The sequence below is a fragment of the Vanacampus margaritifer genome, chromosome 13, assembly GCF_051991255.1.
Source record: "Vanacampus margaritifer isolate UIUO_Vmar chromosome 13, RoL_Vmar_1.0, whole genome shotgun sequence".
Classification (NCBI taxonomy): domain Eukaryota; kingdom Metazoa; phylum Chordata; class Actinopteri; order Syngnathiformes; family Syngnathidae; genus Vanacampus; species Vanacampus margaritifer.
This window is the reverse complement of record NC_135444.1, coordinates 19126008-19140677: the sequence shown is the minus strand read 5'-3', so window position 1 is coordinate 19140677 and position 14670 is coordinate 19126008. Positions and strand designations below refer to the sequence as shown.

The 14670-nt window shown below is 37.8% G+C and overlaps 1 protein-coding gene across 1 annotated transcript; it reads right to left on the bottom strand.

Moving 5' to 3' along the window:
• Positions 1–5831: 5831 nt before the first annotated feature.
• LOC144063167 (regulator of G-protein signaling 21-like) lies at positions 5832–7509 on the bottom strand. The gene is made up of 5 exons (XM_077585185.1): positions 7347–7509; positions 7171–7260; positions 6932–6993; positions 6617–6783; positions 5832–6533 (listed from the first exon to the last, which is right to left on the bottom strand). Exons 1-5 carry the CDS (start codon positions 7439–7441, stop codon positions 6354–6356), a joined length of 594 nt encoding a protein of 197 aa, XP_077441311.1. The 5' UTR covers positions 7442–7509; the 3' UTR covers positions 5832–6353.
• Between the last annotated feature and the right edge of the window lie 7161 nt (positions 7510–14670).

Genomic DNA, 14670 nt, shown 5'->3' with positions numbered 1-14670 from the left:
GAGTTCTCTCATATTATCCAACCTGTACTGCAATTCATTTGTAGATATCTGTTATGTGGAATACAAAAATTCCTGCAACAGAATTGTAGATGTTAGGTTTGACTACCAAGCATTAACATTTAATCAAATTTTCATTCAAGCTATGCGGAATGTAATTGTGACTAGTTGAAATCTAGTTGAAAAACATATCTACAACTTCTTAGTGATTATTTGAAACGTTTCAAACTAGAGTTTTAATTAATTAATTTTAATCGCCTGATGCCCCTAATTTTTTAATAGTCTTTTCTTTGAAACAAATTTTTTTTAAATTTATTTATTTATTATATATATATATATATATTTTTTTTTAGGGGCGCCAGGCGATTACAATTTTTAACTGTAATTAATCGCATGACTTCACTAGTTAACTCACGATTAATCACAAATTTTATATCTGTTCTAATACAAACCAAAAAAAATTGGTTTTCATACTCTTGTTCACAAAAGTGGGGAAAAAATTAAACTAATAGAAATAGTTCAAATGGATTTTTGACGTCTATAGCCGTCAACGGCAGTGAATGAGTTAAGGCAGATTAATTCAAATTGATACATGCTACACTTTCAAGCTGCATGTTTAAAGCAGGAAGCTACGATGACAAAAGTGATCGAGTCCTCTGGCGCCGATATTCTTGGCCAATTTATATAATCCAATGTAGATTATGTCAGGTGGTGAGCGCAGTTGGGCCAGATGTGTCCCACAACTTCAGCACGAGCATTTACCTGAATTAAAACGTCAAGTGTGATGTTTCAACTTCACGGCACACTGGACTTACTCCAGCTTCTTTGTACGTACTTGTAAATGACAGATTTGAGTGAACGGAATGCAAACAGACACAAAAGCATGCAGGTGCATGCCTTTTCTGACTTACGCACATGGAAGAGGAAAATGATCTAGCCAAATTGTAGATCCGTATCTATAAGACATGAATGGAACAGGTGTTGTCATTTGTCCTAGTCGAAATGACGTTGCAGATATGTCAAAACTCATTTACACATATTGTCGACACATTACAAACATTCTCACAAGAATACTGTGTAGACATGCCTATTGTGATGCCATTGTTAAACTAAGACTCCCAATGTTCTATTTTCGTAGACAGCGCAAATGCACTCGGCGTGAAAACGTGCTCATTTTCATGCAAGTCTAGTTTTACCTTGTATAATAAATTGGCAGACCGCAGACAAATGGCTGCCTTCCTGACAATTTGGTGACAGAATTAGACTAGACCGACCAGCTCAGAGCAGGTCTAAGTTGTGGCACATGTGGCGTCACGTGATTTTGGTCAGACAAAAGGCTCCCTTCCTGACAATTTGTTGACGGAATTAGACTAGATCTTAGACCAGCTCAGAGCAGGTCTAAGTTGTGGCACAGGTGGCGTCACGTGATTTTGGTCAGACAAATGGCTCCCTTCCTGACAATTTGGTGACAAAATTAGACTAGATCTTAGACCAGCTCAGAGTAGGTCTAAGTTGTGGCACAGGTGGCGTCACGTGATTTTGGTCAGACAAAAGGCTCCTTTCCTGACAATTTGGTGACGGAATTAGACTAGATCTTAGACCAGCTCAGAGTAGGTCTAAGTTGAGGCACAGGTGGCGTCACGTGATTTTGGTCAGACAAAAGGCTCCCTTCCTGACAATTTGGTGACAAAATTAGACTAGATCTTAGACCAGCTCAGAGTAGGTCTAAGTTGAGGCGTAGGTGACATAACGTGATTTTGGTCAGACAAAAGGCTCCCTTCCTGACAATTTGGTGAAAGAATTAGACTAGACCTTAGACCAGCTCGGAGCAGGTCTAAATTCTGGCGCAGGCGGCGTAATGTGATTTTGGTGAATTTGATTCAGGCACAGGCAGTCAGATTGTGAGCTCAGTGTATGTGTGTGTGGTGGCATTGAACCCTCAAAATTATTGTAAAAATCAATTCGTTGAACCCGACGCCGTTGCACTTTTTTATGAGCGCTCTCCAGCGAGTCTATTTCTCCTTTTTTTTGTTTCTTAGAGAAAGCTCACTATTGTTCATTCGGTAATCTTACCGATTCGACATGTCATCATCATTGTTCTCTTTTTCTTTTTTTTTTGTATGTGCATGAGTATGTGCACGTGTGTGAGTGTGTACACATGAATTCCCCTAAAACCTATTAAAAATCCCATACCGTTCGCCTAAACCGAATACTTCAGAATACAGCTAGAGTCGTGAGGTTGTCAAGGGGACCCGAGGAAGGATCAAAGGAAAGTGAAATCCAGCTCCGACCAGACATCGCCTGGTCTATTTCCCCTTACGCAATGACAAAGGCCGTGCACGCCTCTCCCGCAACGAATTTAAAGGGATCAAGTGGAGCCGCTTTCATTGGCCGAGAAGTAAGCTGGCTGTGTTCACTCCCACAACGGTGCCAATGCCACTTTCTACCTACGCCCGTCTACGGAAAAAAATCAACCCATGCACATTGTGTGCGCAATGTGTGCACGTTTGGGGTTACAAAGCACACTGTGTGCGGAACCTATTTTTGGCATCGTTGTTTACATACTGAAACACGCACGCACGCACACACACACATCTTCGGACGCACTGGCCTGTCGTCAAGATAAGTCAGGGGAAGAAATGAAAACCTGCAGGTTTCATGATCAGGCGTGACGTCAGCCAGCACCGACAGCAAACAAAGTACGCATTCATTGCGACTCTTGACTATTTTGCGAGTCTATTTTTATTTATTTTTTTGCAAAATCATGGAAAGTATTCACAATGCTTGACAACATTCCACCTTGCAATTTGGAACCTTATTCCAAACTTGATGAATCATGCTTGGTCGGGAGGTTTTTCGGCAGCAGCATTGCCATCCCATTGAGAGAACCGTGAATTATTGCTGCAATGTTTACATAAGTTTACATATCTCAAGGGGATATAAATCTTTAAGCACAACGCAGACTTTTATTACATTTTTGGTGAAATGATTACATTATTGGGTTTTATTACATGCTTGACCGAGTTAATTTTATTATATTTTCAGGAAATTATTACATTATAGCTTGTCACTTGTATTCATTTTATCGGGTATTTTTAATTGAGTTTTTTCATAGTTAGTCAACCTCATCCCGTTTTTATAATCGACTACAAATCTAGCATTTCGGTCTTTATTTTAGTCCAAAAAATATCATTTTATTCGTCTAGTTTTAGTCAACAAAAACTGTCAACATTTTAGTCAGGACAATCATTTTACCCCTGTAAAAAAAAATTGTCAGCAGATCATGTTGAACATTTGGGATCTGAAACTATTTCACATTTAAAAAAAAAAAAATTGAATCTTTTTGATGAAAACAACTTGCCACACAATTACAAGTATAATCAACAAGTGGCTACTATGGCTCCATGCTATGAGCCAGTAAGTTAGCCAACATTAGTTAGCGGTCGGATTAACATCATTGTTGGAACGTTATATTAACTCATTCACTGCCATTGACGGCTATAGACGTCAAAAATTCATTTAAACTATTTCTATTAGTTTAACATTTTTTTACACTTTTGTTAACAAGAGTATGAAAACCTAGAAAAAAAGATATTGTACATTTAATTTGTGATTAATCGTGAGTTAACTATTGAAGTCATGCGATTAATTACAATTAAAAAATGTAATCGCCTGACGCCCCTAATTTTTAACAATCTCCCCCCCCCCCAAAATATCATTAAAAAAAGTCTAGGTTTTCATACTCTTGTTAACAAAAGTGGAAAAAAATGTTAAACTAACAGAAATTGTTAAAATTATTTTTTGATGTCAATGGCAGTGAATGAGTTATCATGTTATAACTATAATTTTAAGACTGATGCCCCAAATTTTTAATCCTTTCTTTTTTTTATAAATATAAATATATATTTAAAAAAAAAAGTAATAATCTTTTTTTTTTTTTTTTTAAGAAAAGATTATTAAAAATTAGGGGCGCCAGGCGATTACAACTTTTAATCGTAATTAATCGCATGACTTCACTAGTTAACTCATGATTAATCACACATTTTATATCTGTTTTACTACAATAATTTTGTTCCCCAGGTTTTCATACTCTTGTTAACAAAAGTGGGAAAAAATGTAAAACTAATAGAAATAGTTCAAATGAACATTTTTACGTCTATAGCCGTCAATGACAGTGAATGAGTTCATGAGAGTTTTATTTTGGTGAAAAATGTGAGTTGCCAAAAATATTTTTGTTGTGACCGGGAACGCCCTCGTTTAATGGTTGCCAGAGCATGTACCTGGCATCAGGACTGGATTGGATTGGCACCAAAAAAAAACACTGGCATTTTGATTTACAGCGACCGGCCCGCCGCGCATTCACATTCACACATTCACAAGTACAAGTAACATTTTGCTGAGTGTAATGATGCCATTTTATTTGCTATTGCTATTTTTTTTTATAGCGTACCGTGTACTTCTGTCTCGTGCATTTGCTAGCTAATAGCCAATCAGAGCCGTTCATTCAAATCAGATCTAAAAAGCAACATGACACAAATGCTACTTTTTATTTATTTATTTATTTATCTATGTATGTATATATGTATTTATTTATTCATTTATTTTAGAGATGTCAGTCGATTTAATTTTTTTTTGTAATTAATCGCATGATTTCAACAATTAACTCACGATTAATCGCACCTTTTTACATCTCAATTTATATCTAAACTTACAATAAAATATACAAATTTTTTTCCTAATTTTTTTTCTCTTAACATAAAAGTGGGAAGAAATGTTAACCTATTTGTGAAATATGGTTGCATTTTTTTAGTCATTGATACAGTAATTTCATAACAATTCATAACATTTAAAATAAATAAATAATATAATTCAAATAATAATAATATTAAAAAATATATATATATATTTATTTAATTTTATTTCATGAAACCGAGACTGAATGGTATGATTTTTGTTTGTTTTCTACAGTGTGAAATTAACTACAAGAATCAAACATTTTATTCTAAAGACAGATTATCATAAAATGTGTATTCAGAGATGACTTCTGGCTAGCACGTAGCGCTCTCTGCCATTGATGTTAATTGGTTCAGTGGTTGTTGTCTATATTGTGAATGGATTAATAGGCTGCGCCCTCTAAATTATGGGCTGGTCTCTTGGGGTAAAATGGAGGAAAATAATATAGCACCGCATCGGCCTACCGGGCATATCTGCCCTGTACTGAGGTGAAAATGCCCGCACATTTTTTTTACAACGGTGCTAACTGAAAATCACAATAACACAAATATATTATTAGTGTTTGATTGGTCACCTCCAAGATATACAGAATCGTACCCTCACAGGGGTGATTTCAATAGTGAAGTGAAGATCATCAGTTGTGGCCACATTATGAGCTTCGTACCCGTGTCTGGCCACTGTCATCCTCCTCTTATGAGTTTGTGGCTTCCGGATCAGACTGCAGATGTGCAGCGGGCCCGGGGGGGGGGGACAGTCTGCCATCAGTTGGGGGTTTTCGCACTCCACTTCAAATATAAACATTTTATTTTTGTACGGGATGACAAAGCAGCTGGAGGGGAAATGTTATTGTCGTGGAATGTAATGACACATCTATCGTCCGGTACGGAAAAAAAAAAAATTATAATAAATTTTTTTTTTAAATTTATTTTATTTTATTTATTTTTAATTTTTTAATTTTTTAAAAATCATTTCAGGGATAAGGATGGACGCTTTTTTGTTTACTGTATATACTTACTATATATATATATATATATATATATATATAAAATGGTGATCTGGCTTCATGCAATATAAATATATAAACATAATCAGAAACGCTCCACAATTGAAAAATACAATTTAATGTAATTATCCAGTGAGCCTGCTCTCGTACCTTAATACAATAACAAACAATGAAATACATTCCAAGATGTCTTCTGGAGGTTTACATTGTGAAAATAATGCATTTAAGTCAAGTTAAATTGTACTCCTTGTTTGCAATGCTGCTATGCTAACACATGAAGTCATTGAGGAGAGAGAGAAAAAAAAAAAATCACATTGTTTGCTGTCAAAGTAGTCGAATAACACTCGAAGATATCGACTGTGCTGATGCAACAATCATTTAGAATCACAGTATAATTTCAAAGTAGTCGAGCGAAATGAACCAGTCATGAGAATAACAAAGCAACATGAATCTCATCAGGTTGTAACATCCTGCTTCATCATGCAAACGTCATCAACATTTTTATGTAAAAAAAAAAAAAAAAAAAAAGCTTAAAACAGCTTCAGTTCTTTTGCACTCTTGTTTTGAGTGTCCATGCTCAGTAAAAGTGTCCTTTCACAAAGTTGCGAGTCTCAAACTCTTAACGTCTTTTTCTCGCGCCTCTCAACAGTTCTTTGTAGAGCTCCGAGTGGATAAACCTCGGGTAGGAGTTGTTCTCCATCAGGCTGTAGACTTTTTGCTGGGCTGCCAGAAAGCTGGCCACGTTCGGCTCACCGAGACTCTGGATGATTTTGTTTTTGGTGTAAAAGTCAATGTTGACCTGCAACAGAAGACAAACGCGTAAAAAAAAAAAAAAAAAGTACTCGTGCATGTCCTAATCGAAGTTCCGGCTGCGGTTCTGACCTCTTTAGGAGCTTCACTTTTAATGAACTCCTCGTAAATGCTGTTGGCTTTGGACGCCAGTTCCTGGTGCGACGAGAGCATCCTGAGATCCTCGCAGGCGTTCCAAAACTCGATGTTCTCCTCGCAGAACTCGGTCTTCAGGAAGATGCAAAAGGCCATCTTTCCGTCTGCAAACAAAAAAAAGTCGCAGCTGTGAGCGGTCGATTCATCACGGACGCAGACGCGGTTTCAATGGCGGCAATAAAAGCGCCGCCGCTGAGCACACGGAAAGCGTCTGACCTTTGAGACTCGCTTACGTAATTGTAAGATGCTTACATTTATGACCGAGGAGATTGTCAAGCGACTGCGCCCACTGGGTCACATCCTCCACAGTCGGCCTGAGGAAAGAGAGCAGTCAAAATGAAATCACATTTTCTATTTCAAATTTTTTTTTTTTTATTATTTAAAAAAAAAAAAAAAAAATCTGGAGAATTTTTTTTTTTTTTCTGGAGAAAAAAAATTCTAATACATTATGTTGGTATCAAATGTGATGCATAATAAATAAATAAATGCACCTTCGCGATTTGTTCTTTACTAGATGAGAGACCGAATGAGCTGAGTTGGTCTTCAAAAGGAGTCCTATTTTGTTTTTCCAGTTTCTCCCCCTGCGGAAAAAAAAAAAAAAAAGAAGTATTTACTTTTACGGCAGACAGACAAGGTCATTGCATACATTATGGTAAATATAACTCACGTCATGCTCTTTTTGTCTTTGGCCGGATCTGTGGGTTTGCTGCAGTCAGTGAAAGGCATGCTGCGTTGGGACACGTTCAGCAAGTCCTCCTTCATGGTTCTGTCTCGTCTCGCTTCTGCTTTGACTTGCTGCCGAGCGGCCGACTTTATAGTTTCCCCTCCGGCAGCTGATAAGAGGAGGAGGCGGGCCCAATTGGCTCTCACGTTTAAACAGCCACAAGCAGCAGCAGAGGCGCGAGCATTCCTCACAAGTGACAAGTTGCTATTGCGAAATTCAGACCAAACTTGCAGGAAGTTTTATTCCACTCTGACCTGAAAAATGGTATTTAAAAAAACAAACAATTGTGCTGCTTTCTAATGTTGACGCACATAAAGTACAGGCCAACATTTTGGACGCACCTTCTCATGCAATGCATTTTCATGACTATTTACCAGGGGTGTCAAAATTAGTGCATTCATTTTGAGTTAATTTAAACTGCCACTAAAAATTTTAACGCACGATTGATGACCCCCCCCCCCCCCCCCAGACACATCCACGTCAAAATTTAGCAGGAATAAATGTAATAATAATGCATATAATTGTGGAAACTGGGGCCAAGTTGTGTTTGACAATTTTAAAAATGTGCACAATTTCAAAAGTTACCTCATGTGAACGATTAGATAGCTCTTAGTATTAAAAGAAAAAATGTCTTACAAATGCAATTATGCCATCTAGTGGCAGAAAAATGACCTCAACACAAATCAATATCACACAATTTTTTACAGTACATCTTTTTATTTTATTTTAACTCCATTTTGTGAATTATGAAATGACTGTATCGATGACTAAAAGATGCAGCCATATTTCTATTAGTTTAACATTCTTTTCCCACTTTTTTGTTAACAAGAGTGTGAAAACCTAGAAAAATATTTTATTTTATTGTATTTAACACATAAAAGTCATGCGATTAATTATGATTAAAACATTTAATCGTCTGACACTTTTATTATTTACATTGTAGATTCTCACTCAAGGCATCAAAACTATGAATGAACATGTGGAGTTATGTTTTTAAAAAAAGGTGAAATAATTGAAAACACGTTTAATATTCTAGTTTTTTCAAAAATAGCAAAGAGTGACTATTTTGAAAAAACTAGAAACTAGAATGTTGTCAATTAGTTCACCTTTTTTTTGTTGTACAAAACTCCACGTGTTCATTCTTAGTTTTGATGCCTTTCAGTGAGAATCTACAATGCAACCACTCATGAGAATAAAGAAATTAGCACATTGAATGAGATGTGTGTGTGTGTGTGCGCCCGCACACGCCTAACAACCATTAGTAGCATGCTTGAGAATTTGTGACTAAGGAGTTGTCCTCATATCTGACAATGAGCTGAAAAAAAAAATGTTCCTCACTTGTGTCTCTGAACACAGTGTGCGGAAATCAAATGGAATGAATCACAAGGCGCATCATGAATCAAGTCCAGGTTTGACGTGTTGTCATAACGATAGTGATACCACAGCCTTGACAGTTTGTGCCCAAAGCGGAGTCAAAGAAAACTTACCGGTGTGCTTGTTTTAGGCACAAGCTTACAAAGTTTTCTCGTCAACACCAAAACAAAAACACGTTTTGCATGTTCCATCCATCCATTTTCTTTACCGCTTGTCCTCACAAGGGTCGCCCGGGTTGCTGGAGCCTATCCCAGCTGGCTTCAGGCAGTAGGCGGGACACACCCTGAACTGGTTGCCAGTCAATTGCAGGGCACACAGAGACGAACAATCATACTCACAATCACACCTATGGACAATTTGGAGTGTCCAATCAACCTGCCATGCATGTTTTTGGAATGTGGGAGGAAAACCCACGCAAGCACGGGGAGAACATGCAAACTCCACCCAGGAAGGCCGAAGCCCGGACTCGATCTCACGTCCTCAGCACTTGGGAGGCGGACGCGCTAACCAGTCAGCCACCGTGCCGTTTTGCATGTTCTGAAATCAAAATTGTACGATGAGTTAATTCATTGGGCGGCAACTTTACTCGACGCACAACTTTGAACTTGCGATGTTTACATGGCGGAAACCCAAGCGAGAGGTGTGTGTCACTTTGGCAATTTGCAGGGACGGAAGGAAGGCGGCACGCTTGAGCTCCAGCTTTTCACCTGAGGTAACCTCAAGCTAATGAAGAACGTAATTACAGCTGCAATTTTACGACGTGAAAAATTTGCATTTTAATTTGATCGCTTGTTACTCATAGTGAATTCAGCATTAGAGTAGTTCAGTACGTCTCAAATAATGTGGCAGCTCACCCTGGGGGGATGGAGTGTCACCCCAGGGAATATTTGACTTTACTAGAAGAAGGTGTAATTGCATATCCGCTGCAGTAGGTGGCAGTGGCGCTCTCATTGTCAGAGAGTGTGCAAGGAGTATTAGCTCCTCTGCAGAGGTGGAATTACAACAATTTTATAGATAAATAAAGTGGAGTATTTATAGTCACATGGAGACTTGGAGGTGGCCGCAATATTTTCTTCTTCCTCATGGGGGTGCATAACAAAAATTAAAGATTGAAAAATTGAGAAGTACTGCAGTGGTCATGAGTCACTTTTCTGTTGCAAATAAATTGTCTTACAACAATACGTAAACATATTTACAATTTCACAAGTACTAATGAATGAAATAGTGAAGCTTGTGGATTTTTTTAATTTTTTGCAACACTTGCATGATCTATTCACCTTCTGGTGGTGGGATTTAGTTTGCGCTTTAGAGTGGTTTAAATCCTATTTGACTCACAAAATTGTTTCTGTCAGTGCTGCATTGCCCCACTGTCATATGGTGTTCCACAGGGATCAATCCTGGGGCCTCTGTTGTTTGAACAATTTTGCTCCACGTGCAGCACTTTGCTGAGAAACTGTTGACTGGGCCACAGACTGCGCACAGCCTAAATAGTTCAGAGGGTAAAGATGTATTTTTTTAATGAAAATATTAGGGACAGACCGATTCAGCATTTTGACAAATATCGGCATCTGCCATTTTGGAAGAATCATATGGCCGATAATAGATCAGGGAACTAATGCAATAAACATATGCTTAAAAATAATTTGGGATGCCAATATATTCCCTTTTAGTGAAAAAGAATATCGGCTCCAAATATTGCTTATCGGGCGTCCTTGACTACTAATAATCATTATCGGCCCTGAAAAAAAAAAACATATCGGTCTATCGCTAGCAAATATGCACGCACGCAACATTTGTTTCTCGCAAAGAATGTAAATTCCCCTCTGCCCATTTTGTGAACTATAATTCCAGTCCAATACGTCTTCAACATCATATCCCGGATGGCGTCAAAGCAGGAGGACACGTTATGGCGAATATCACGCATGATGTGAGATGATGCGCGCAGCTATAACCCGTCTGCATCACCTGTTGCGTGGCGGCAGTTGGGGCCCCACCAGAATGAAAACACGGCGTTGGGTTGACCTCATCTGTTTATTATGACGTGCAGACTTTTGTGTAAGCAGTGGTATGTTTACAAGTGGATGCTGAGCAGAGCCAAGTTTCCACCGAGGAACAGACTCCGAGTCTGACGCAGACCAAAAGGTGATTCCCAGCACTGGCCGGCCACATTGTAGACGTCGTGTTCACTTGTGCTCTTTGTTTTGTTTTGAAAAGCTCTATTTTAAGGCCACATGCAAAATAGTCTGACCAGGAATTACAGTACACGAACCAGATATACAGTAGTTGATTACACACACTTTAAATAGACTTATCCAAAACCAAGATCGAAAGTCTGTTAGCTGCACAAATATATAAGAGCAGTAAACAAAGTTTTCAAAAATATATTTTACTTAGCATATACATAACAAGCTAATCTCTACTGTAGCAGCAAAACTTGTCAATTTCACTCAGCAGGTTTTGTGAGAACCCTGAATTTGATAACCCTGAGTCTGTTAACCCTGACATGTGGGAAACTCTGTGTTTTCCGTTTCAGAAAGGGAGGTAATTGACACCAGAGAAAAAGAGGTAACTCTAGCCTGTTTCGTAAAAAGAGGTCACTTCAACTCTCCTCGGTTACCATAGTAACAGAGTCTATGAACCTAACCTGGTTGGTATCATAATGAACCTCGGGTTTTTCCTCTGCAGCTTCCTCCTTTCAGCCGCACACGACATTTGATTTCCTCAGTCATGCAGTCAAGCTGGCGAGTTTTGGTGTAACATAGTTTCTGCCGTCTGCTATTAAAAACAAAACAAAACAAAAAAACAGTCAATAGTCCTATATAAAAAGGTTATTTTTATTTTATTTTTTTACAAACATGGCATGTCCTTTTGACAAATGATACCGTCTAAAAATAGAATTATTGAACAAAATTAAGATGACACATTTTTAAGTGAAGATACAAATTTTAACTAATTATGAGTTCATTAAACTGAATATATTTACTTTGGATTAATTTTGGATTAACCAATTGAATTGTTGACCAATTTAATAAAATTGCTTCAATTGGTAACACACGAATGAATTAAATTAATGCAAAGCGAATATATTAAGATGAATTAATCATGAGTTTATTAAACTTGATATATTCCCTTTGGATTATTTTTGGATTAACTTAATAGTAGTTCTGCCACTGATGTTTCAGTGTGCTATCTATATTCAAAATGGATGAATGCAGGGGTGCCCAAGTTGGGTCCTCGAGAGCCCCTATCCAGCCTGTTTTCCATGTTTCTCTCCACTAACACACCTGATTCATGATCAGGATCGTTGAGCTGATCAGTACATTCAGCTGCGGTGAAGGAGGGAAACATGGAAAACAGGCTGGATAGGGGGCTCTCGAGGACCGGATTTAGGCACCACTGGATTCATGGAATTTGGAAACTTGCGGGCCAGTCTCTTGTGGTAAAATGAAAGGAAAATAATCATTAAAAAGCACTGCATCGACCCCAAAAATGTCAGCCCATCGGGCATCTGCCCTGAATGCCAGTGTTCCAGTCGTTTAGCTGATATTCAACCTAAAGGTTTTGTGTGGCAAATCGAAACTGAGAAGTTGTCTCATATTCATGGTTTGACGTCAAACTCCAAAGTTTTTCATCCAAAATAAGAGTATCGTCACTACTTACAGACACAACTTTCTGATGAGCTTTGTGCTAATGAATTGAAACCAGATGATGCAATTGAGCACACCGACAGCATTTTTGTGCCACTACTGCTCTACTTTCGGTTGCAAATACTTGCCTGCGTGACCTTAAGACAGCGTGTCCCAAATGACGAGGCATGTACTGTTGTGGGTCATTTTCCTAAATAGGCAATGACATTTAGAAGTGAACATCCTTTTACGGTCAACAGCAATTATTGCTTCCATTTTGGCAGCCATTTGATGACGACAGTAATTTTTTTTTTTGTTGTTGCTGCAAAATTAGTCATAGATGCACATCAGAAAATGGAAGGTTCTCTACACAGAATTGAGGTCAGCGGGCGATGGTGACCACGCCGTGCCTCTCCCCCTGCCGCCTTTTTACCCACTTAAGCTTCAGTGGTATTTTATTGGCGCATTGACTCATGAGAATTATTTTTACAGCAGAACTCTCTTTTTATAGCAAATGAAATAGTCAGTTAAAAAAAAAAAAAAAAAAAAAAAAAACTCGACATGTCTCACTACCATCTGACTGTCCATTCGTCCAGCTTCACTCCGCTATTTCCTCGTTGCCTTTTTGGGACATGGTCGGCCAACTTTCTGGAACGCCATCATGCAAGGAAAACGAAACACAAAAAATGACATTTTGTCCCAAATTGGCTCTGGTTTTTGATATATTTTGTATTTATTTCATTTTCAAAATATTGATATTGTCTATATGCTATAACGTCGACGAGACTGTATCTGTGTTTTCAAGCATGTCCACAATATTCTTTCATGTTGATGCAATATATAAGTCAGCAATCTGTCTGCGAGAGAGCCTTCGACAAGCAAATCATGTCTAATGTAAAAAAACAAAGCAAAAATTCATAAATTAGGCTGGGGTCAGGTACGACCAAAGCACAAACACTACTTTTAGTAAAGACCAAAGTTCATTTCCTAAACTGTCAAAGCACATAAATTATCAATCAATTCATTGTTAAAAATATTCATATCTCAAAAACTAGAGAAGAAACTGATTTTCACCCAAATTTGCCAGAAAAAAAAAGAAGAAGAAATATAGTCCTGACAAATTTGTGTGTGGAATTTTATGAAACCTGAATTTTTCACTTATTCTTATGTCATGCAGCAAGAAATTAGTTTATTTTGAAGACAGTAATACTCTAATACTATAATTTTTTTAATCAACATGAACTAAAACCTGACTGAATTTATATTTGTATTTTTATTATTAAAACATTTTATTATTTGTATTATTTATTATTATTATTTTTTTTAAATTTGTATTATTTGTATTATTTTTTATAATATCTTATATTTTTTTATAATTTTTATGATTTTTTTATATTTTTTATTATTTTTATTATTTGTATTATTTGTATTATTTGTATTATTTGTATTTGCAGAATTCACCCTGAACTTGTCGCCAGCCAATCAGGAAGCTCATTCCACTCACAGTCACACCTAAGGTCTCCTATCAACCTTGCGTGCATGTAGGGTGAAAACCGACACAATCAACCGAGCCGAACATGCCAACTGCACGCAGGAACGGCGGAGCCCGGTTTCTTTACGCAGAGAGCGAGCCAATACATTCTTAAGAGCAGCAAATAGGAACCGCTCCCATTTAAAAGCATCTGACTAACAGATTGAAGCGCACTTAACTGCAGCAAGACTGGTTTATCTACCACCCACCCCAACAAAGCACAAAGCTAACCTTTCAAAAGCATTGACACCTCACAAGTCCGACTCAATGAGGAATGTGTACATCCAAAATGTTACATAAGACACATAAGATAATAACAATATTATCTTACATAAGACAATACATAAGACAATAACAATAATGACAGTATATCTGTGAGGCAGGGACGATCGATAGTTGGATGCATGCCTGTGGCAACCTAACCTTGCTTTTTGATGATCAAGGTATATATATTTTTTGACCGACTCATTTTTAAGGATGTGTATTGCGCCAATAAAAGACGATGAAACATGTAAGAACAGCCAATTAAGCACAAGGGTAGCTGCTAGCGGGGACTGTGAAGAAAAACATCCCATGCACAAAACACCTGGTCGAGGCGGCCAGAGGCGTAGTTTGCGACTAGGCAAGGCAGGCAATTGCTTGGCGCCCCTTAGCAAGCAGGGGCCTCCACAGAGCCAACAGATAAAAAAAGAAGAAGAAGAAAGTAGGGTTTCAAACTAGGGTTAGGGTTTCAAAG

Bases quoted from the DNA above. Each gene is read 5' to 3' on its own strand.
- LOC144063167 (XM_077585185.1), bottom strand. From the start codon at position 7,441: ATGAAGGAGGACTTGCTGAACGTGTCCCAACGCAGCATGCCTTTCACT. The intron at 6,994-7,170 runs GTGCATTTATTT...CTCTTTCCTCAG, and splicing joins GTAAAGAACAAATCGCGAAG to GCCGACTGTGGAGGATGTGA. The intron at 6,784-6,931 runs GTAAGCATCTTA...TTTTGTTTGCAG, and splicing joins CAATCTCCTCGGTCATAAAT to ACGGAAAGATGGCCTTTTGC.